The following is a 24,993-nucleotide window of genomic DNA, read 5'->3' as shown; positions in this document are numbered from 1 at the left end:
GCTCAAAATTAGCATGGACGGACTTGCCCACACACGACGAACGAACAGTCCGCTGAAACCGTGCGCGATGACGTGAACGGCACGTACGACGGGACTAGAAAACGACGTCCTATACACTGCAATGCAAACTTCGGCGTGTAAATCCTTTCTGAGCATGCGCGGAACTTAGTTTGACGAACAAGCCTACACACGTGGGGACTGTTCGCTGAAACAAAGTTTCAGCGGACAGTTTTTCGGAATTTCCGAAAAACTTTGTTCAGCAGACTGTCCGCTGAAACTGTCCGCTGAAAGCCCACACACGAGCGGACTGTCCGCCGAAACACTGTTCAGCGGACAAAGTTGAGCGAACAGTCCCCGCGTGTGTACGCGGCCTCAGACACTTACCAACCACTACATAAGACCCCCTGATACCTACCTGCCATTATATAAGCTGGTGCGATGAGCTCAAGTGCACCCTCTCATATAATATTGTTCCGCCCAGGGCAAGTGGCAGGTCAGCAGCAACAACATCTCATTGGTTGGGGCCTGAGCCCCTTGGAATACCCAGGCCCCCTACATGGACTGGCCGCCCCCCCCCCCCCCCCCCCCATGGCGGCCCTGGTTATGATGTTGCAGTTTCTTCTATTTCTGAAGCCTTTTTAAAAATGTATTAAGAGGAATTAAATACATCTTACTGTAAAGAAAGAAGATCTTCAAATATTTCATATGATGCACAATGTTCATAAAAGTGACCAATTATACTTAGCATCTGCAGTTGTATATTTTATATATATGCATACAGCTCAACTGTGTAGGTGGGGTGCAGCGTGGTATGGCAGCAATAATTCACACAGTCAGGTGCAGTATTAAATTTGTACTGAAGTAATGCAACAATAGTTTGCAATAGACCCAGTAGGAAAGCTTTCCAGCAGGGCACACTCAGAGTTTCCAGTAACATGAAGAAGCAGGTTCCAGTGAAGCTGACAATGGGGCCTGGCCATAGCATGCACAAATCGGGAAGGTATCCAGAGAGATGCAACCTTATGCTGTCAATCCTTGTCAGGAACCTTTCCCTATCAGACAGGGTACATTTCCCTAACAGACAGGGTACATTTCCCTACACTACCCACTTGCATAAAGCGTGCCAAACCCAAGGACCAGGGTCTTAAATAGAGGCACAGACAGTAATAAAAACTGTTAGTTGTTCTAATCCCTCTCTACTCTGTCCAAAACTGAAAAAAAAAAGTTTGCCTTTAGTTATACTTTAAAAAGACTCTGCTATACCTAAGATGGCCACCAGTGTCACATGGGCGACCAGCATTCAATCAGATCGTAAACCCTGTTCGTCATGACTTCCTCTCCCTGTGCATTGCCACTGTAGTTGAGGGCCAACTACAGTGGAGATGGCAGACTCCATCTGCCTACACTCCCTCTTTAAAAGGTGCTGTCCTCAGCATCACAACAACATGGAAACACCGTAACACAACAGAGTATAGTTAACCACTTTCAGACCGTTTCAGACCATTTTGCTGGCTTAAGACCAGACCACTTTTTGTGATTCGGCACTGTGTAGTTTAACTGACAATTACGCGGTTGTGCGACGTGGCTTTCAAACAAAATTGATGACCTTTTTTCCCCACAAATAGAGCTTTCTTTTGATGGTATTTGATCACCCCTGCGGTTTTTATTTTTTGCGCTATAAACAAAAATAGAGCGACAATTTTGAAAAAAACACATTATTTTTTACTTTATATAATTATATATTTATATAATAAATATCCCCCAAAAATATCTAAAAAAACATTATTTTTCCTCAGTTTAGGCCGATACGTGTTTTTCTACATATTTTTGGTAAAAAAATCGCAATAAGCGATTATTGATTGGTTTGCACAAAATTTATAGCGTTTACAAAATAGGGGATAGTTTTATGGCATTTTTATAAATCTTTTTTTTTACTAGTAACGGTGGCGATCACCGATTTTTATTGTGACTGCGACATTATGGAGGACACATCCGACATTTTTGGGACCATTGTCATTTACACAGCAATCAGTGCTATACAAATGCACTGATTCCTGTGTAAATGACACTGGCAGTGAAGGGGTTAACCAGGGGGTGGCAGTGTAGGGGATAAGTGTGTCTTAGGGGCGTGTTACTAACTGTGGGGGGCTGGGCTGTGTGTTAGTGAACACTGATCTCTGCTCCAATCACAGGGAGCAGAGATCAGTGTCGCTTGTTGCTAGGCAGAATGGGGAGATGCTGTTTACATCGGCATCTCCCCATTCAGCCTCTCTATGAGATGATCGTGGGTATCCCCGCGGTGATCGAGTCCGCGGAACTCGCGACCGGACTCATGGGGGTCTTGGCTGGAGGCGCGCACACGATGGCAGGGTGCCAATTTTAAATGGACGTACCTGTATGCCAATTTGCCTGTCCGTGCAATTCTGCCGACGCACATCATCATGCACGGGAAGTGGTTAAGCAGAGCAAAAAACTATTTTAAACAAAATAGTCCGAATATCTTGCAGGGAGTGGCCCGTGGGTAGACTGAAAATTGCACTGGTTCTCTTGATTTTCAGCTGAGCCACTTGCAAAGGCTTCACTTCAGGTAGTGACTATGGGGCCGCAGGTGGCAAGGGGTCACATGTCTTCCATTTACCCCTCACCTGGGCCCAAAGTTGTCTCCTCGGACATGTCAGTACAGTTCATTGTGCTGGATGGAGTTGCTGGGCCTTCTGGACTCCCAGCACCAGCGCTACAAGGGAAGGCAATCAGTTGGGGCTTCCTGGGTCAGTCACTGCCCAGCACACAAGGTCTCAGCATGTTTTTTGATGCAGTCTCTTTTTCACAGGGTCTGGCCCCTCTGAAACCAGGTCATAGACTGGGGTAGGTGGGAAAGGCTGCCCCACCACCCAGTACAGGGTGCTATCCCACTTGGGGTCCATCTTAAGTAGTCGTGTTTCCTTGGTGTTCTTTACCAACACCAGTCGCAGTGGTAGTTCTTTCAAACAGTCGGAAGCCATCTCTATGTACTTGTCCAACACCTACTCTTTGGCTTTTTGCATCTGTTCCCAATTCTCCTGCTTCTCAAGAGCTGGGTGTTCAGGGCAGGAAGTGTTCCTGTGTTCCCATCAGGAGGTCCACAGGCAATTGGCCGTAATGCCCAAACACCAGAAAAAAGAGCATGTGGCCAGTGGACTTGGGGATGGTGTTATAGGTCCATACCACAGCCCCCATATGTTGGCGCCACTGATCCTGTTGGCTCAGCTCCAAAGTCCACAGGATCCTGAGAAAGATGTGGGTAAACCACTCACAGCGCCATTGCCTTGAGGATGATAGGGAGTGTTATGGAACTTTCGATGCCACTTAAGCGACAGCGTTTATTCATTATCACAGACTCAAAGTTCAGACCTTTGGCCCACATGATAATTTCAGGTAGCCATACAGTTGGATAATGTGCTCCCAGAAGAGTTTTGCAGTTGTGACAGCTATCTGGTCCTTGGTAAGTACTACGACTGTGAATTTGGTGAAGTGGTCAATAAAGATCATTGTGTACTGCTACCCAGAAAGAAGTACCTTAGTCTGATCTGCCCTGAAATGGCCACCCATGACCTGGAGTGCCTGACAGACTTCCAAGATATGCAACTGGTGGAACACAACTATAGCAGGATGTCCTGCTGTTCAGAAGGGATTTGGGCCTACCGGTAGAGTACTTTGTCTCGCAATTGCAGCCGATCCCATGGTCTCAGGATTGCCTGAGCAACTGGAAACTTTTGACACTCCCGTGAGTTAGGCTTATACTTCCGAGAGAGGTAGCGATGCACCTATTCCTCCCGCCCATAAAGCTTGGCTGGTTTGACCCGTGGGTCAGGATCTTGTCCCTCAATGGCACCTGAGACAGCTGGTACAGGCAGAACAGGAGAAACCTCTATGTCTTCCAGATTAGAGTCCACATCCTGTCCTGGGCACACCACTGGGAATGAGACCGGGTGTTGGCATGACCTTTGAGCTTCCCTAGCCAGTAATGTATCTTGAGTTTAAACTGTGCCAGGCAGGCTGACCGCCTTTGCTCCAAGGCCTCCATTTTTGGGGTCTCCAAGTAGGCTAGCGGGTTGTTATCAATAAAGATTCAATGTCTGTCCCCGTGAGTTATTCAAGCTTAAAAGAACTGTAGTGGTGCGGGTTCTTTATCTCAGTGGGCCGTAGGCTTCTGTTGGCGTAAGCAATCCCCATTGACCATCATTGGGCCAGGGCAAGGGGCAACCCCCAGACCCTGGAGGCTGCCATCTATGTAAACCCAAAATGGCTGGGTGTAGTCATCCAAGGCCAGCAATGGGGCTCAGGTCAGTCTTTGCTGCAATGTTTCACAAGCCTGCTGCTGTGGTTCCTGCCATTTGGCTTGAATGGAAGGTGAGGACCCACCCTTCCATTGGAAGCTGTGACCACACAACTGGGTAAGGGGGACGGCGATCTGGGCGAACATCGGGATAAACCACCAGTAATATCCCACCATACCCAAGAAGGAACGTAGTTTCGTGATGGTTTTGGAAGGGTATCAATCCTGGGTGGCCTCTACTTTGCTCGGGTCTGGGGAAACATCTCCAGCTTTGACCACATGCCCCAAGAACTGAAGCTTTTTCCTCATCAGGGCACTTTCTGGGCTTAAGTTTTAGGCCATAATGTGCCAAACGGAAGAACAACCGGTCCAGATGTTTCACATGCTCCTCAAAAGTCTTGGAGAAGACTTAATATTAATACCTGACCATCATCTAGAATGATGGTCTGCTATGATTATAAAAAGGAACTCCGTTTCAAAAATTAAAAAACTGTGTGGGGTTCCCTTTTTTTTTTTTGAATCAAAAAGGTGTTTATTGAAGTTACAGGTATACAGCAATTTCCAGTGCACATTTACATCCAAATGGTATTCAGTTATCAATATACATACAGGCATTACATCAACACATGACTCCCTCCCTCTGTTCCAAGGTCGCTCAAAGTACCCCAACAGGTATATCATGTCCGGCCTAAGCATTCCTTGTCTGCCCTTTGCTACAAATCTTACAGTAATCTGGACAGTATTAACTCATTTGGGCTCAGCCCAGGTGTATCCAGCCAATGTGACCACAGGCGCTCGAACCTTCCCGGGCACCCCGTGTTGATAAATATATTTTTCCATAATGAGGGTTCTGCCCATATGTGTTTTCCAGGTCGCCACTGCAGGGGGCTCCGCCGATTTTCAGCCCAGCAAAATAAGTTTCCTAGCCACCCTGATTGGTTCCAAGGATACCACATCCTCCAGGACCCCTAGAATACAGCATATGGCATCCAACGGTATCTGCGTTTGAAACACCATGTTGATAGTGTCCACTACCTCCTTCCAATATCTGTGGAGCTTCGGGCAGCGCCACATGAGGTGGATGAGATCCCCCTCATGTTGCCTGCACCTACCGCACAAGGGGTCAACCATCACGCCCATCCTGCATAGCCTAACCGGTGTGTAATGCGCTCTCGGTGTAATATAAAGCTGTGAGACTTTTTGCGCCACATTCAAGGAACAGGAGGTGCTTGCATGGCCTCCTCCCATTGCTCTCCCGTGAGTTGACCTACGTCCCTTTCCCAAAGTGACAGTGCTTTGCACGGGTGATCACGCAGGTGCCGCGCCAGCAGCATCTGGTAGCATTGTGATATTATTCCCTTTGTGCCTTCCGCAGAGTGCATCGCATGGTACAACGGGGTGGGCGACATTACCCATTCTCCCGAGTCCCCCTGCGCGGCCACCGCATGCCGCAGCTGCAAATAGGGAAAAATCATAGCCTCCGTAAGGTTAAATTTATTCTGCATGTCTGCAAAGGAGAGAAGCTTTCCATCTTTAAATATTTGGGACAGCATTTTCACATTATGGGCACTCCATCTAGGGTCAGGCTGTATTTTAGCAATCTCTACATATGTGTGGTTACCCCATATAGGACTATATTCTGTGAATCCCTGCACCCCCTGAAGCTGTCTACTCTTGTTCCAAACTTTTTGTTTCATGGACAACATAGGGGTCAGTTTGTTAAACATCTGGGCCTCCAGTCCCATAGGGATGGTCTCTGCCCCCGACACATGGAGCAGCAGCCTGGCTGATGAGCCCGCCGGTTCATGCGACATGGAGCCTACCAAATGTTACAGCTGGGCCGCAACATAGTACAGCCAAGGGTTGGGTACCGCCAACCCTCCGCTGTCCTTAGAGCGCTGTAGCTGTTCTAACTTGATTCTAGGGGGCTTCGTGTTCCACATCAGCTTCCGAAAAAGCGTATTCACCACTCTGAAGATTTTTAAATGTATTACAACCGGTGAGTTGTGGAGAAAATAGAGCAATTGGGGCATTAAAATCGTTTTTATGAGATTGGCTTTCCCAGCCAGTGACATCCTAAGGGTATTCCATGTATTTATCCTATCCCGGAATCTCGACAGCAGTGGGCATATGTTCACTGAGCAGTAATCCCCTACTTTGGCCGTAATTTGTACCCCTAAGTACTTGAAGCTAGTTACTACTGGCACGGGACAGGACTCCGGGACCGTTACGTCTCCCTCATTCAACATCAGCATAGCTGACTTAGACCAGTTAATGGTCAAACCGGAGAACCCTCCAAATTTTCCTATTATGGCCATTACCTGTGGCAAGGACTGGCTGGGGTCGGCCAAGAAAAGCAACATATCATCCGCATATAGCATGATCTTCTTGTGAACAACCCCGTACTGAAATCCCTGTATTCCTACGCTGTCTCGTATGAGGGTGGCAAGAGGTTCTATCGCAATTGCGAAAAGCAAGGGGGACAGAGGGCACCCCTGCCTCGTCCCCCTGGGGTTCCCTTTTAATATCATACCAGACCCTCATCCAGGAATATTGTCCGATAATAATATAAAGGATAGCTCTGCCAAAAAACGGAAGTGTGGGGTTCCCCTATAATATTCATACCAGTCTCTCATGCAGAATTAGAGTCCGCTATGATCATAAAGGGGAATTCTCCCACTGCTGTCAATTGAAGGGAGCACATGGACACACAGAGCTGACTTGGGAGCAAGCACGCCCAAGTGCACTCATAGGATGTGGCTTGCTAGGGGGCACTTGGCAGGAAGGGGGAGCCAGGAGCACTGGTGATGGACCCCTAGAAGACGAGGATCCGGACTGCTCTGTGCAAGACCATTACACAGGGCTGCCAAGTATAACATGTTTGTTATTTATTTTATTTTTTTATAAAATAAAAAAAATTGCCTTTTGAATCATTTTAATTTTCTGACTGAAGTTCCACTTTAACCACCTACCGACTGCACCAAAAAAGATTTACTGCTACAGGGTGGTCACGATGTGCAGAATCACATATATATATATATATATATATATATATATATATATATATATATATATACACACACACATACGTGATTCTGCACTTCTGCGTAGTGGACGCCAGCAAAGTGCTTCTGATGTTTTGTCATGGCGGAAGCCGATCAGCAGGTGTTGGCTAATGTTGGGAAGACACACAGGGCAGAGCTCTGCCTATGTAAACAAGGCAAAGCTCCGTTCTGACAGGGTGAAGTGATGGATTTTCTTTCCCTGCAAAGCACCTTAGTAAAAGCACCTCCCACAATATGCAAAAACACTGGCTAGGCACACATTTAACTCCGATCACCCTAGATGTTTAACCCCTTCCCAGCCAGTGTATATTTTTTGCACTGATCACTGTACTAGTGTCTCTGGTTCCAACAAAGTGTCAGTTAGTGTCTGATTGTCCACTGCAAGCCCTGCTATAAGTCACTGATCTCCTCCATTAATAGTATAAAAATAAATAAGAATTCAAGTATATATTCCAGTTTGTAGATGCTATAACTTTTGCGCAAACCAATCAATATACGCTTATTGGGATTTTGTTTTACCAAAATATGTAGCAGAATACATACTGGCCTAAATTTACGAAGAAATTAGATTTTTTTTATTGGCTATGTTTTAGAACAGAATTTAAAAATTATTTTTATTTTTTTTCAAAATTATCTGTTTTTTTGGTTTATAATGCAAAACACAGAGGTGATCAAATACCACCAAAAGAAACATGTATTTGACATTTATGGGAAATAAAATGACCTAAATTTTATTTTGAAACAGCGTTGCATGACCACGCAATTGTCAGTTAAAGTAATGCAGTGCTGTATCAAAAAAAAAAAAAAAGGCCTGGACATGAAGGTGGTAAATCTTCTGGAAGTCAAGTGGTTTTTAGACCCCTTTCACACTGAGGCACTTTACAGGCACTACAGTGCTAAAATAGCGCTTGTAAAGAGCCTCTCCTGTCTCTCCAGCCCCAAGGGCTTTCACACTGGAGCGATCCGCTTGCAGGACGGTAAAAAAAAATTCCTGCAAGCCGCATCTTTTTTTAAGCTCTGTAAGAGCAGTGTATACACCACTCCAAAAGTGCCCCTGCCCATTGAAAACAATGAGGCAGTGACGCCAAACCACCACTCCAGCAGCACTTTGCTGGCGGTTTTAACCCTTTTTCAGTTGCTAGGATGGGTTAAACCCCCCCCCCCCCCGATAGCAGCTGAATAGTGCTGCTAAAACGACGGTAAAGCGGCACTAAAAATAGCGCCACTTTACCATCGACGCCCCCAATGCCCCAGTGTGAAAGGGCTCTTAAAGCAGTTACACTTCCTGCTTGTTTCTTACCTGCTGTACAGCACACTATTCACTGCAGAACAGAATGGAGTGTGGGCGGTGACAACACAATACCATTCCTTCCCCTCCACCCATGAAGGCCCAGAAACACCCACAGTAACCTGAAGACTCACCCACTTCAACTCCCACAACTGGTACAAGTGACTCCCATAGCCTGCCCTGAAACTACAGAGGTGCAAAGGATCATAGGAGATATAGTAACAGGACTGGCAAAGAAAGGAAGTAGGAAGTCAGATTACTTTGAAATGCAACCAGGAGGAGGAATGACATCACAGAAACAGGAACTTGCTGCATACAGCTAAAGGAGGTAAGTTACACACAAACTGACAGTGTGGATGTGATTCATTCACATACACAATACATCTATTGTTTTGGGATGGAAAAGCTGGAGTTTATCTTTAAGATACCAAAGACATAACTGTGCAAGTCCGATGCTTTTTTCGACTTTCCTCAACTCTTTCTTTAGGCAGTGGTCCTTTTTTTTTACTGATGCAGAGTGCGGCCTCGCTGCGGCGACACTCCCTCTGGGCCTGATATTCACAGTATGTCCTGTTTGGGTTGAAGAACACTTGACGTCACTCAAGCTGGAAGACTTAGGGCCATTTGGTAACAGAAATAAAGTATTGAAAAGAACAATACTGAAGAGGAGATGAGTGTTGCAACCAGGTGGTGTTTTTTAAACTCTGCTTAGTGATAGAATGTGTCAAGTTTTGTATCGTTGTCTGTGTCTGCATTGTGGAGAAGTTTGTGACAGTGATGGTGGTAACAAAAAAGGAAATGACAAATGTCTCCAATAAAATCAGAGACTGCAACAAAAAAAAAAAAAAGTTTTTTTGGATAGTGGAGAAAGATTAGAACCATTGTCAAGATTTTATTCTTAACCCCAAGTCTCTACTGGGAAGGAGCTTCCTCAACAGGAAAAAATGAATAGAACAGGTACACAGACCAATAAATAACCTTAAAAATTCTTTGTAGTGGCAAAAATGTTTCAACAAAATAGAACAAATCTGATCAACAAATGTTAGTCACATTAATTTATGTGACACTGTCCATAGTTTATTAGTGATATTGTACCACACAGTGATACCCAACAATCTATTGAGAAACTGGATTTATTTAGTAACACAGGCATCCTATGATGGTCTAGCCAATAAACATGTGAAACATGTCATTAACCAACAGAACAAAATATACAACAGACAGACAGTAACCAAGTATTAGAAAAGTTGGCATACCTCAGATTTAGCAACTTATTGGAAATCTCTTATCAACTCAAGATATCTACTCTGCATTACACATAGACATGTATTCATTGCATACACAGTGTACGCTAACTGCCCATCAACTAAGAACTCCAGGTTAGGAGAGCCATGTTGCTGGTTGAACCGTGAACATTAATGAGGAACCATGGGCTCATTTTGTGCCTTGGTAATAATACCATTGGTTGATACTCTCACAGGATGAATTTTGGTCCAGCCTAAAATATAGTTGCTCCACAGTGTGTAATTTTACAAGTTTTTTTTTTTTTAAACAACTTGTGTAAAAGATGTATAACTCAGATGTATTGTATGTATCCTAAGTTAGCATAACTCATATTCAAAGAATTGGTAGATCTGAAACAAAAAGGTTACAAGAGCTACAAATGATAGTCATAACTCTTTATGTAGAAGGTACCACATCTGCACAGAAAATGAAATGTTTGCTATCTAAGTAACTTTGTGGTCATCTATAAGAGCATTGACAAAGGCATCTTGTACGTCAAATGGTTGTAAAGGCTCAAGGTTTTATACCCTCATTGATTTTTTTTTTCATGAAAGTAAAAAACCTTCTCTGCTGCAGCCCCCCTCATACCTACCTGAGCCCTCTCTCGATCCAACAATGTGCACCAGAGTCTCTGTTCTCAGAGGACTCTCCCTCCTCATTGGCTGACAGCAGCGGGAGCCACTGTCAATCAAAGCTAGTGAACCAATGAGGAGAGAGAGAGGGGGCAGGACCGAGCCATGGTTGTGTGTGTGAATGGACATGCAGAGCCATGGCTCAGAAATTAGCCTGCTTGGATGCCCTCATTGCAAGCTACTTGCTCTGGGGGCATTCGGCAGGAGGGAGGGGCCAAGAGCGCCAGCAAGGGACCTGAGAATAGAAGGATCTGGGCTGCTTAGTGCAAAACCACTGCACAGAGCAGGTGAGTATGACAGTATTAAAAGAAATAAAAAAGCCTTTAATATCACTTTAAGTTTTTGATCTTTCTTTCATTGTCTGTTTGTCCACATGATTCTGCATTCGGTTTTCATCCATTTTTCTTTGTTTTTAAGCAAACTTGTCAGTAACTTAAGAGTCTACCCTGGCATTTCACAGTATACAAATGCAGTACAGTCCCCCCCCCCCCAAAAAAATAAAATAAAAATAAATGTATATATAGATTTATATACCACTTCTTAGTAGTAAAAAAAAAAGTCCCTGAACTCCGGTCAAGGACTTTGCCTAAGCAAGAAGGATTATTGGGGAATGGTCATCTGAGTCTGTTGCAACCAGCAATTTCTCAATCCCCCAACCCCCTAAACATGTTAAGTGTTCAGTCACTGGAACAGGTCATTGTAACTTTCTCCTAAGACAAAGGTTTAGGAATAGCAGGGTGGGCTGATCCGAGTGAGACAGTGATTGATTTTTACACTTGTGATAGGTTGAGAGGCAAAAGAGGGACTGAGCCGTGTATAGTTTTTAACACTGCCTGGTCATAAGGTGACAGACAGCAAAGGGTTGACATATGCAAGACTGACAGATTTCTATACTAGCAGGTCATATGGTTAGAGGTATAAGAAAGTGTACTTGATTTTTACACTGCCTGGTCATAGAGGGGTTGAACTGTGCAAGAAAACACACATAAACAAAGCCAACACCACAAATGGCTCAGGTAGACAGACAATGTAAAAAGATGTTGTCCTTTAAAGAGGTAGTAAACTTCCTCTTCAAACTTTTACCTATAGGTAAGCCTATAATAAGGCTTACCTGTAGGTGTTGAAAGTCTCCTAAACTTGTACAGTTTGGGAAATAGTTCTACTGCACGAAGCCAATGACATCACTGGCGCATGCACGCTGAAGGAATGGCCGTTCCTTCCAAGCAGTGAACGGTGGAAGAAGATATGGGAAACCACTGCAACAGCTTTGTTTAAAGGCAAGTACTTCATAATGAGCTAGTATGCGATGCATACTAGTTCGTTATGCCTATGTCTTGCAGGTTTTTTTTTTGGGGGGGGGGGGGGTTTCAGAGGTTTACAACCTCTTTAAATGCATGCTTTGGAAGATGAAGCACAGATATAGGCTGCCTTTGACCTGCTTTGCCTGCAATGCAAAAAACATCTTAATACAGTCTCAGATCTGTCTTCCACACTTTACCATTGAAGAAAATGAAAATTTGCTGACCTGTGTTTAATGTGCAAATTAAACGCATATCAAATGCATGAAAAAAATAACATCTTGTGTCTACACAAGCTCAAAGACTACTGCATGATCATATGTTACAGATGTGGCATTGGTAAGAAGAGTACTCTACTAGGTTTACACATTACATACAGTACATGTACTGTAACGAGACAAATACATCTGAATGCAAGTCTGCTTAAAAAATATTTCCATATTTTTAACATTCAAATCTGTAGGAAGCAGACATCTGTTAGGCCCTTCTGATTCCATTTTCAACTCATCTTTTGCAGTTAATGGCTATAGAGTAAGAAGAAAATCAAGACAGAGGAGACTGCAATAATTTTTCAGAAGACATTTTAGACATGGGTTAAAAATGAATCATGAATTAAAAACGGAGACATCCTGCGCATCTTTATGAGTAAATGAACATATACTTTGCAGAGACCCTCAGCTGCGTATTTTAACTGACCATTAGAAATAGTATATGACATTTTATAACATTCCTGAGAAATTTTGAAACTTTTACATATCTACAGTGCCTTGAAAAAGTATTCATACCCTTTGAAATTTTCCACATTTTGGCATGTTACAATCAAAAACGTAAATGTATTCATGTGATAGACCAACACGAAGTGGCACATAATTGTGAAGTGGAAGGAAAATGATAAATGTTTTTCAAAATTTTTTACAAATAAATATCTGAAAAGTGTGGCCTGCATTTGTATTCAGTACTCTGATACCACAAACTAAAATCTAGTGGAACTAATTGCCTTCAGAAGTCACCTAATTGGTGAATAGAGTCCATCTGTGTGTAATTTAAGCTCTGTTCACTAAGGTTCTCTAACAAACCTCTGAGGGCTTCACAGAACAGCTGCATTTATACAAACAGCATGATGAAGGCCAAGGATCACACCAGACAGGTCAGGGATAAAGTTGTGGAGAAGTTTAAAGCAGGGTTTGGTATTAAAAAATATCCCAAGCTTTTAACATCTCATGGGGCACTGTTTAATCCATCATCTGAAAATGGAAAGAGTATGGCACAACTGAAAACCTACCAAAACATGGCTGTCCACCTAAACTGACAGGCCAGGCAAGGAGAGCAATAATCAGAGAAGCAGCCAAGAAGGCCATGGTAACTCTGGAGGAGCGGCAGAGATTCACAGCTCAGGTGGGGGAATCTGTCCACAGGATAACTATTAGCCCTTGTACACACAGTCGGACATTCCAACGGAAAACGTCCGATCGGACCGTGTTGTCGGATAATCTAACCGTGTGGGCTTCATCTGACTTTTCCGTCGGAATGTCCGACCAACAAAATTTGAGAGCTGGATATAAAATTTTCCGACAACGTGATCCGATTGGACTTTGTCCAATCGTTTGTAGAGAATTCTGATTGGACAAAGTGCCATGCACGCTCTGATCAAATTACGAGACCAAAGCTATCGGCTACTAGCCTGAACGTAGTCCCATCGTAACTAAAAAAACTTCATCACGTTACGAACGATCGGATTTACCGAGAACTTTGTCCGACAGTGTGTATGCAACACCAGTTTTGGGAAAAAATCTGACGGATTTTGTTGTCGGAATGTCCGACTGTGTGTACAAGGGCTAAGTCGTGCACTCCACAAATCTGGCCTTTATGGAAGAGTGACAAGAAAGCCATTATTGAAAGAAAGCCATAAGAAGTCCCGTTTGCAGTTTGCGAGACGCTATGTGGGGGGACACAGTAAACATGTGAAAGAAGGTGCTCTGGTCAGATGAGACCAAAATGTTTTGGCCTAAAAGCAAAAACGATATGTGTGGCAGAAAACGAACATTACACATCCCCCTGAACACACCATCCCCACCGTGAAACTTGGTGGTGGCAGCCTCATGTTGTGGAAATGCTTTATTTCAGCAGGGACAGGGAAGCTGGTCAGAGTTGATGGGAAGATGGATGGAGCCAAATACAGGGCAATCTTAGAAGAAAACCTGTTAGAGTCTGCAAAAGACTTGAGACTGGGGCGAAGGTTCACCTTCTGGCAGGACAACGACCCACAACATACAGCCAGAGCTACAATGGAATGGTTAAATCAAAGCATATTCATGTGTTAGAATGGCCCACTCAAAGTGCAGACGTAAATCCAATTGAGAATCTGTGGCAAGACTTGAAAATTGCTGTTCACAGACTCTCTCCATCTAATCTGACAGAGCTTGAGCTATTTTGCAAAGAATGGGCAAAAATGTACCTCTCTAGATGTGCAAAGCTGGTAGAGACATCCCCAAAAAGACTTGCAGGTTGTAATTGCAGCAAAATGTAAGTTTTTTGTTGTAACATGACAAGGGGTATGAATACTTTTTTAAGGCACTGTATCTGTGAATGTTGTTTTCTTTGTGAATCAGAAAGACTATTTTATTACATTTCACTTTTAGTATTCATCTAGACCAGTGAGGTGCAGTAACTCAGACAACAGAAATCCCAGTTTTCATTAGTACACCTGACAAAAAGTAATTTGCTACTAGGTTGATGTGGGCTATAGTCGACTTTTGCAGTATTAAAAAGGCATCTCCAGAGAATTGATTAGAATTACCTTTTAGTTAATGGGGTTTCTTTATTAAAGCTAGAGAGGGCAAAATTAGTCACAACTCTGCAGAGAAACCAATCAGCTTTGAACCTCGCCTTGCTTAATTAAGCTTTAACAATAAAACCAGGAAGCTGATTGGTTTCTCTGCAGAATTGTGACTAAATTTGCCCTCTCTAGCTTTAGTAAATAAACCCCAATGTGTATTCTGTGTTCTGGAATTATTCTTTAACTCAGCTGGAGTGATTATGTAAAATCTCTTTACATTATGCTGCAAAATGCCAATTATAAATAGGACTGCCATAGGAATGCCTTCTCAAAGGTGGGGGGGGGGGGGGGGGTTTCAACAAGAGCATTACCAGCTGTTACTTGTAATCCACACAGCAGACTGGACAGCATCTCCTTATTCTAAGCAGCCATGTAGCACAGCAAAGTGTACACTCATTATGCTAGGAATCACTCGTATGGCAGGTATAGTAGTCTCTACACCTGTTGCAACAGTGTATTTAGGTGTTTGGCTGCGTTGCCCTTTGAAAATATACCACTGACACTGATTATACCTTTTAAATAATACAGTTGACCTTTTTTTAAAAAAAAAAAGTCAGTTTCCCACTTTATTTAATATTTTGCATCACTATATACGCTTCAAAATGCCTAGTTTACACTTCTGTTAAATCAGTAGAGAAAAGCCTGACAAAAACCCTAGTATCACAATTAAACAGATTGTTAAGAAGAAGAAGCTATTAAGGAAGAACCGATTAGATCTTTGGCTTGGATTCCCTTTACTATGGTCTGGTCCAAGCTTACAAAACCTTTTTTAGCTCCATGTGCGGTTGGTGCTTGACACAGAAGAGGCCTGGTGTAGCCTGTTCCTAAGATGATTTGGTCCAAGTAACATGGGAATGGTTGTTCCTAAAATGAATGGCCCATGATCAGCAAGGATGGTCCTAAAAAAAAAGTAATAATGTTTCACAACAGTCCTTGTTCCAGGAAAACATTTTCTAAGCTCAATGCAACGCTGATGGTTATAAAACTAGTGGCAATGCTCAGACGTTCTGGTACAAAGACCACGTTATTATTTAGGGGACTCATCTCATTTCAAAGGCATCCTTGCCAACATGTGAAGACATATGAAGATCCTCGCACGGGTTTGATGTGCTAAAAAGGCTCTAGGGCAGGTAGGGGCAGATTTAGGCTCAGTCTTAGAACTCCTACTAGCAAACAGAATATTGGATCCCAGATGGATTCTCCTACAGGAAGTTGGGCACAATCCCTTGTATAACTGCTAGGGGAAGGGGGATTGTTTTCAATGCTCTGTGATTGGTTCCCTCCTACAATAGGATCAAGGGCCTCCACTATATGAATAATCTGCCTTGTTGTGCATCACTAGCTTGTTGTCCACAAAGTAGAAACTGTCTGATTGAGTCTCGTAAGGATGAATGATCATTTCACGAACTGCAGGGCAAGAAGAGAAGAAAGAATTAAGACATATTAAAACAAATAAATTATTCAGTTGAATGCTTTAAAATGTAGTAAAAAAGTGTGCATTCTAGTCGGAGGAGAAAGCCAGCACTGGAGTTAAAGCTTTGGATGGTTCCATTTTCACCAAGTGGCTTTTGCAGGTAAATTTGACATATAAGAAAACCCCAATAAAATTTCAGAAAAGTGTCGCGTTTATAAATGCCAAATGAGCTGGCCTCTCCAATCCCTAATTTTACCCTGCATTTGTTGCACCTAAGTAGTTTCATATTTGGACTAAATTACATTTAAATTTGCTTAAATTATTTGGCTGCATCCCCTGCCTTGAAACCCTTCACCACTATGCGACCAACACAAATTGCCCAGTTCTGAAATATTTCATCATCTCTAAATCAAATATTTCTTCAACTCACAACTGCGACCTCTTGTGACTCTCGATCAGAGGACATGTGTGAAGATGAAGATGGGCGACTCCGATCCTCATGCCCTGGTGCAAATATCTAAATTATACAAGTGTCTTACCCTACTAAAGGTGTGCCTTCCTGCGCAAAGGGTAAGGAGGTTGACCTCAGGGTCATTCTAGAGGAAGAGGATTGGACACATTTGGTCATGAACTAAATGAGCTTTGAAAAATGTCTTAGGAAGCCAATTATAAGGCGTTCGTCTGCTGATACCAAGTTCCAGCATGCATAGCTAAATATGTACCAAACTATTCCTCGTTGTGCTTTTGCAGCTGTCTGGACCTAGGTACTCACCTTTAATATTTTTGGACTATGGGACATGTCCACCAGATATGGAATAAAATGTTTGTGATCTTTTTCACCCTATTTCAAGTCATTATGATACCAGACCTTCTGACAACTATTAAATAAGCAGCCTGAAGACCTTACTCGATCCCAATTTAAATGACTACTCTAGGTTACAATTGCATCTAGGTTAACAATAGCCAAGGCCTGGAGATCACACCCTCTAAGCATAGCTGAAACAAAAACCTGCATTACTATTACAAGCTATAATACACAGCAAAATAGAGTTTTTAAACACAAAAAAATTACGCAACCTTGGGTCTGCCATTTTCTCCCTCCAACATCTTTGCTGAAAGCTTGATTGGAGGTTAATTAGACCCAATGGAACTGCCAATCGTTCCTTTCATCGTGACCCCTGAAAATTCTTATTACCTTCTCTTATTCTCTTCTCTCTACTTCTACCTTTGCGGTCTTGTATCTTTCTTCTTAAGGGCTTACAATCCAAAGGTCCCGCCTGGAGGCAGTACAGAAGGATCGGAAATTTTAGATTACTCTTATCTAACACTTAAACTAGCCAATTCTATGGTTTTAGAAGTTGTACAAACTGAGAGTAGGTTATTTTCTTTTTTATCTGGGTTCTATGCATGCGGACGATGTACTGCATGCAAACATTCTAAATGTAATGTTAAGAGAAAATCTTTTGTGGCCGCAGCCAATAATAGGGAATATAAGATTGACCAACTAATTACATGTGCGACCATGGGGGTCGTATACATGCTCCAGTGTGGCTGCGGCCTTCAATATATCGGCAGGACTTCTAGGCCCCTCCACGTTAGGTTGGGGGAACACGTCAACAACATTAAAAAATGCCTCAAAACACATAATGTGTCCCGGCATTTTAAATTGGTTCACGCTCAGAGTCCGAAAAGCTTAAGCTTCTGGGGTATAGAAAAATGCAACAAACATTGGCGTGGAGGGAATTTTTTGCGACAACTTAGTCAGAGAGAATCATACTGGATCCACAAAACTAAAGTTCTTACCCCTGGGGGCCTTAATGTAGAATTTGATTTAAATTGTTTTATTTCGGATAGGTAATTATATTATTATGATTTTATTTTTATTTATTTATTTTTTTTAGTTTATTTTTTTCATTCACGGATCGGGGTTGCCACGGGTGACGTCTCGTGTTGTTGGTTTTTTGTGATGTTGAGCTGAAATGTCAGTTTAGAGCATATGAGGAATTTTTATCCCTTGCATTGAATTGATATAATGTGTCAATTTGGTTGGATGAGATTGTTAGTAATCTCTACAAATTGCTTTAACCTCATTGCTTTTTAAAAATTGTATCACCTTTTTAGGTATTACTCACTCTCTCTCTTTTGGAAATATACATATATTTTGTTTTGTGATTTGGGTACAGTTGGAGATTTTGTTTTGTGACCCTATATACCCTTGTTTCGGTTTGAGGCTTGTATAGCCCTGCTCTATAGGGAGCTAGGTTTCATCTGTACCTACACCATTCATTTGGCGCATTGTTTGAAGCTTTTTCGTTGTCTCTGTTGTCAGGCTTTCTGTGAATTGCCTACTTCCAGGGTCACGTTTGTAATGTTTGTTTTATGATTCGACTTGCGCATGGGCGATCTTTTATTGCCCATCGAATTTCGGTTTTGACTATTTTCCGACCCACGCATGGGCGATCTCTTGTCCATCGAATTTTGTTTTGACCATCGAATCCGTCATTGGTCATCTAAACTTATTGACTATCGAATAGCATTATTAGTATATAAGAGGGTGTATTTCGTTACGCCGTCACCGCTGATGAAGTCACGCCTACTTTGAGGGGACGCAACGCGTACGGACCACATGATTTTAGCCGTGACTTCACCCGCCTGTTTACAATGCTGATCCGTGCATGGATGGTCTCTGTGACTGTATTATTACTCTGTCTGCAACTTGGCACTGGAGAGCAGTGCCATACCATGTGAGTGTATTATTTTAAATTTGTTTTTTTTTATAAATTTTGAAACGGAGAGCACTATTTGTTGCCCTTTTATATTTTTTATATATACTTTACTGGATTATGTTGGTAAAAGGGACATGAGAAGGATTAACCCTTGGAACACCGATGTTGGAGAGCTGTTACCTGTGATTCACCCCTGGTGGGGACATGCTCGTTTGACCTGCCTGAGCCGTCAGGGGTCCATTGCCTAAGGTGAGAGTCCATCTTATCCTCCGGTGGAAGGGATCACATCATCACTTCTCAATTTTGATTGAAAGAAGACACTCTGCACTTGTGGACTCTTGATACTTCCCTTATCTATTCTGCACTCCATTAATTTATTTTATTTATCATTATTTTTTATTTTTTTAGTTCGTGTATCTGAGCTGTACTATTGTATTTTTACTTCTGATTGTGGGATTTGGTATTTTGTCCTATAGTATTCTAGCTGCAGGATTTTGCTTTATGTATATTTTACTAGTTTAGCGCTGGTTGATCTATTTTTGATCTCTATGGTTTGGCTGGACAGCTTATTGGGGTTGAGTGCTCAATCTCCTGCTTTCTGTATTATTTACTTCTTGGTACTATTTGTCATGATTCTGAAAAAAAAGATATATTGAACGAGAAGTGCCAAATCAGTTCTGCGCTTTATGGACAGCAATGCCAGCATAAGTGGCTGCTGCAAGTCAGAGAATGTATGCACAGTACCTTAAACACAAGCCAAAGTCTATGTTTTTGTACCTTTGCTTGTACTGAGCCTTAGAGCAGTAGTAAACTCAGACAATGTAACTACAAATCGCAATATTTAACTTAATTTAGGTGTTTTTAATCAAAGTGCCGTATATAGTATGGCAAAAAAAACCTGCTTGTTATAAGTAAGGCCGCGTACACACGCGCGGACTGTTCGCCCAACCTTGTTCGTCAAACAGTTTCGGCAAACAGTCCGCTCAAAATTTGCATGAGCGGACTTGCCCACACACGAGCGGACTGTTTCAGCAAACTGTTTGCCAAACAGTTCGCTCAACTTTTGAAATGAACGGACTCGCCCACGTAAGGCGGAGGCAAGTCCGCCCATTTCGAGCGCGTGTGCAGGTAGGCGGGGCCCGCGACGGAGACGTCGCGGGCTCCGCCGCCTGGAATGAACTTAAAGGGGAACCCCAACGCCGAAAAAAATCGGCGTGGGGGTCCCCCCAAAGTCCACAACAGACCCTTGTCCGAGCACGCTACCCGGCCGGCCAAGAAAAGGGGGGCGAGCGAGCGCGCCCCCCCTCCTGAGCCGTACCAGGCCGCGTGCCCTCAACATGGGGGGTGCCTTGGGGAAGGGGGGGCCGCGCGGCCCCCCCACCCCAAAGCACCTTGTCCCCATGTTGATGAGGACAAGGGCCTCTTCCCGACAACCCTGGCCGTTGGTTGTCGGGGTCTGCGGGCGGGGGGCTTATCGGAATCCGGGAGCCCCCTTTAAGAAGGGGGCCCCCGGATACCGGACCCCCACCCTATGTGAATGAGTATGGGGTACAATGTACCCCTACCCATTCACCTGTAAAATAAAAGTACCCAAAAAAAAAAAACACAACACACGAGAAAAAATATTTTATTGCACAGCTCCGGGGGTCTTCCGTCTTCGGGGGTCTTCTCGCCGGACTCCTCCGCTATCTTCTTGTAGCTCTTTTACTAGCGGAGGAGTCCGGCTTTCTTCCTCCCCGCCGCCGGCCTCTTCTCCCGACTTCGGGGGTCTTGTCCCCCTCTTCGGTTCTTCTGCCGGGCCACCGCGCCTTCTTGTAGCTCTTTTACAGGCGGTGGCCCGGTCTTCTGTCGCCGCCGCCTTCCGTTCTTCTGCCGGGCCACCGCGCCTTCTTATAGCTCTTTTGCAGGCGGTGGCCCGGTCTTCTGTCGCCGCTGTCGCCGTCGCCGCCTTCCGTTCTTCTTCTTCTTCTTGTTCTTCTTCTTCTCCAGGAGATGTTGCCACGTCGCTCTCTCCGGCCGGAATGCCAGAGCCGCCCTGCGCTGCCACTTATATAGTGACAATGGGGCGGTGTCACATGGTATATGTCACATGGGTTGGTCACATGGGTTGACATGGGCATGGGCAGAAGAACCGAAGAGGGGGACAAGACCCCCGAAGTCGGGAGAAGAGGCCGGCGGCGGGGAGGAAGAAAGCCGGACTCCTCCGCTAGTAAAAGAGCTACAAGAAGATACCGGAGGAGTCCGGCGAGAAGACCCCCGAAGACGGAAGACCCCCGGAGCTGTGCAATAAAATATTTTTTCTCGTGTGTTGTGTTTTTTTTTGGGTACTTTTATTTTACAGGTGAATGGGTAGGGGTACATTGTACCCCATACTCATTCACATAGGGTGGGGGTCCGGTATCCGGGGGCCCCCTTCTTAAAGGGGGCTCCCGGATTCCGATAAGCCCCCCGCCCGCAGACCCCGACAACCAACGGCCAGGGTTGTCGGGAAGAGGCCCTTGTCCTCATCAACATGGGGACAAGGTGCTTTGGGGTGGGGGGGCCGCGCGGCCCCCCCTTCCCCAAGGCACCCCCCATGTTGAGGGCACGCGGCCTGGTACGGCTCAGGAGGGGGGGCGCGCTCGCTCGCCCCCCTTTCCTGGCCGGCCGGGTAGCGTGCTCGGACAAGGGTCTGTTGTGGACTTTGGGGGGACCCCCACGCCGATTTTTTTCGGCGTTGGGGTTCCCCTTTAAGTCCATTCCAGGCGGCGGAGCCCGCGACGTCTCCGTCGCGGGCCCCGCCTACCTGCACACGCGCTCGTAATGAGCAGACTTCCCTCCGAGCGAGAACAGTTTGCTCATTTCGAAAGTAGCCTACACATGGGCGGACTGTTCGCTCAAACAAAGTTTCAGCGGACAGTTTCTCGGAATTTCCGAAAGACTTTGTCCGTCCAACTGTCAGCTGAAACTGTCCGCTGAAAACCCACACACGAGCGGACTGTCCGCCCAAACACTGTTCAGCGGACAAAGTTGGGCGAACAGTCCGCCCGTGTGTACGCGGCCTTAGTGTTTATGAACACTCCTGCTTGTATCTCACCGCCGCCATTACTACTGCTGTCTTCCGTGTCTATACAGTAATATATTTCCGCCCTCAGTATATAGCTGTGACTAATTCTGCCCGTGCGCATTATTCCCTGAGGCCGAGCCTCATCTCCTCTCCACAGCCAATGTGACATAGCGAGTCACATGGGGGCCCAGGGTCAGCTTCTTAATGGGAGTATCGTGGGATCGTAGGGCTGACGCCAGCATTAGGAAATGACGCAGCCCCGGCATATACACAGCATTTTTCCAGCAAGCTAAGGGCTAACAGCGCATGCACCGATGACGTCATTTAATAGAAACATAATTACCGAAAGCAAGCAGGTAAGAAGCAATAAAAACATATCAAACAGTACTATAGGCTGCACTGGAATATTATTCACTTTCACTCGGCAGGACAAAGAAGGTGAATCTCCTGGGGGGCACAAGGAGCACAAAAAAACCTGAGAGGTGTTCTAATCCCATCTGAATGCGACATTAAGCCTTTGTCAGAAAACAGTTTTTCCAAATTGCGGCGTTCTTACAAGAAGACGACAACTGCAACATAATCTCTGTAAGAAGGTCAAAAGAAGTTCTCCGATCTCTAAAAATTCAGCAACGCTAGTTTCCATAATTGTACCGACAGGTTCCTTTTAACAATAAGACTACTTTAAAGGGAACCTTGCATGCTATTTAGCTACCATCTATATCTTTGCTTCACTGTTTGGGGAGTCATTGACTCAGAACAAGCATGTATTCATCAGGTGACCTAACACTTGAAGCATTAGTATACGTTCAGGATAAAAAAACAAAAACCCCTGCAAGGTAAAGGCATAATGTGCTAGTATGCACTGCATACTAGCACATTATGAAAGACTTACCTTCATATGAAGCTCTCCAACAGCACGGTGTCACCGCTGACAGAGCTTCCATCTTCACCCGGTCCTACCTTGCGGGTTCATGGGCTGTGGAAGCTTGAATGACCGAGCTGCAATGATGTTGTGGCATGGAGCTCTGAAGGAACATCACAGGTATGTCATTCCTTTAGAGCGCATGTGCCAGTGTCGTCACTGCCGGCTGCTTGCTAGAATATCTCCTAAAGGGTGCATGTTTAGGAGATATTCATTTAACCTACAGGTAAGCTTTATAATAAGCTTAACAGTAAAATAAAAAAGGAGAGTTTACTACCACTTTAAAAAGTGTCAGAAGCCAATTTTTTTTCTTATTTTGTACAGTATCTCACAAAGGTGAATACAGCACTCACATGTAAATATTTTATTATATCTTTTCATGTGACAACACTGAAGAAATGACACTTTGCTACAATGTAAAGTAGTGAGCGTACAGCTTGTATAACATTGTAAATTTGCCATCCCCTCAAAATAACTCAAAACAGCCATTAATGTCTAAACTGCTGGCAACAAAAGTGGCTACACCCCTAAGTAAATATGTGCAAATGGGGCCCAAAGTGTCAATATTTTGTTTGACCACCATTATTTCCCAGCACTGCCTTAACCCTCTTGGGTATGGAGTTCACCAGAGCTTTACAGGTTGCCACTGGAGTCCTCTTCCACTACTTCATGACGACATCACGGAGCTCATGGATTTTAGAGACCATGCACTCCTCCACCTTCCATTTGAGGATGCCCCACATATGCTCAATAGGGTTTAGGTCTGGAGACCAGTCCATCCCCTTTACCCTCAGCTTCTTTAGCAAGGTAGTGATCGTTTTGGAAATGTGTTTGTGGTTGTTATGTTGGAATACTGCCCTGCAGCCCAGTCTCCGAAGGGAGGGAAGTTATACTCTGCTTCAGTATGTCACAGTAAATGTGGGCATTCATGGTTCCCTCAATGAACTGTAGCTCCCCAGTGCCGGCAGCATTCATCCAGCCCCAGACCATGACACTCTTACCGCTATGCTTGACTGTCGGCAAGACTTGTCTTTGTACTCCTAACCTGGTTGCTGCCACACATGCTTGTCACCATCTGAACCAAATAAGTTTATCTTGGTCTCATGAGAACACAGGATATGGTTCCAGTAAGTCTTCTGCAAACTGTTTGCGGGCTTTCTTGTGCATCATCTTTTGTGGGCTCTTCCTTCTGCAACAACAGCCATGCAGACCAATTTGATGGAGCGTGTGGCATATGGTCTGAGCACTGACAGGCTGACCCCCCACCCCTTCAACCTCTGCAGCAATGTTGGCAGCACTAATAAGGTCTATTTCCCAAAGACAACCTCTGGATATGATGCTGAGCATGTGCACTCTTTAGTTGACCATGGAGAGGAATGTTCTGAGTGAAACCTGTCCTGTTAAACTGCTGTATGGTCTTGGCTACTATGCTGCAGCTCAGTTTCAGGGCCTTGGCAATCTTCTTATAGCCTAGGCCAGTGATGGCGAACCTAGGCACCCCAGATGTTATGGAACTACTACTAGGCCATCTTTATGTAGAGCAACAATTCTTTTTTTTCAGATCCTCAGAGAGTTCTTTGCCATGAGGTGCCATGTTGAACTTCCAGTAACCAATATGAGAGAGTGAGAGCAATAACACCAAATTTAACACAACTGTTCCCCATTCACACCTGAGGCCCTGTAACACTAATGAGTCACATGACACTTGTAAGGGAAAATGGCTAATTGGGCCCAATCTAGACAGAAAATTTATACTGTTATGCAAGCTGTATACTCACTGCTTTACATTGTAGCAAAGTGTAATTTCTTCAGTGTTGTCACATGAAAAGATATAATAAAATATTTACAAAAATGTGAGGGGTGTACTCACTTTTGTGAGATACTGTATATAGCATTTAAATAGAAGAGAAACCATCCAATTGGGTGTCTAATAGAGAATTGCCACTTACTTCCTGTTGAGTTTACACAACAGGAAGCAAAAGAAAATCTACCCAATGGATGTTAACCTTTCCCTACGCTTTTCAAAATTAAAAGTTTTGGCTTCACCATAATTTGCCTAATATGTTTTTTCTCCTGGCATTGCCAACTCCACCTAGTGACCATAATGAACTATTTTCCTCGAATCGGGAAAACACTGCATTCTGACCACTAGATGGCAGTGACCACT

General features: G+C 44.2%; 1 protein-coding gene across 1 annotated transcript in view; it reads right to left on the bottom strand.

Annotated features, from left to right (window-relative positions):
* Positions 1-9,695: 9,695 nt before the first annotated feature.
* UNC119 (unc-119 lipid binding chaperone) overlaps positions 9,696-24,993 on the bottom strand; it is a 125,053-nt gene continuing 109,755 nt past the window's right edge. The window contains exon 5 of the mRNA XM_077480433.1: positions 9,696-16,125. Within this exon, the coding sequence (XP_077336559.1) occupies positions 16,013-16,125 (113 nt within the window). The 3' untranslated portion in view covers positions 9,696-16,012. The remainder of the gene's footprint in view (positions 16,126-24,993) is intronic.

The sequence above is a fragment of the Lithobates pipiens genome, unplaced genomic scaffold (genome assembly GCF_037356315.1).
Source record: "Lithobates pipiens isolate NorthernLeopardFrog02 unplaced genomic scaffold, aLitPip1_a1.2 Scaffold_16, whole genome shotgun sequence".
Classification (NCBI taxonomy): Eukaryota; Metazoa; Chordata; class Amphibia; order Anura; family Ranidae; genus Lithobates; species Lithobates pipiens.
This window is presented reverse-complemented; position numbering and strand designations above follow the sequence as displayed.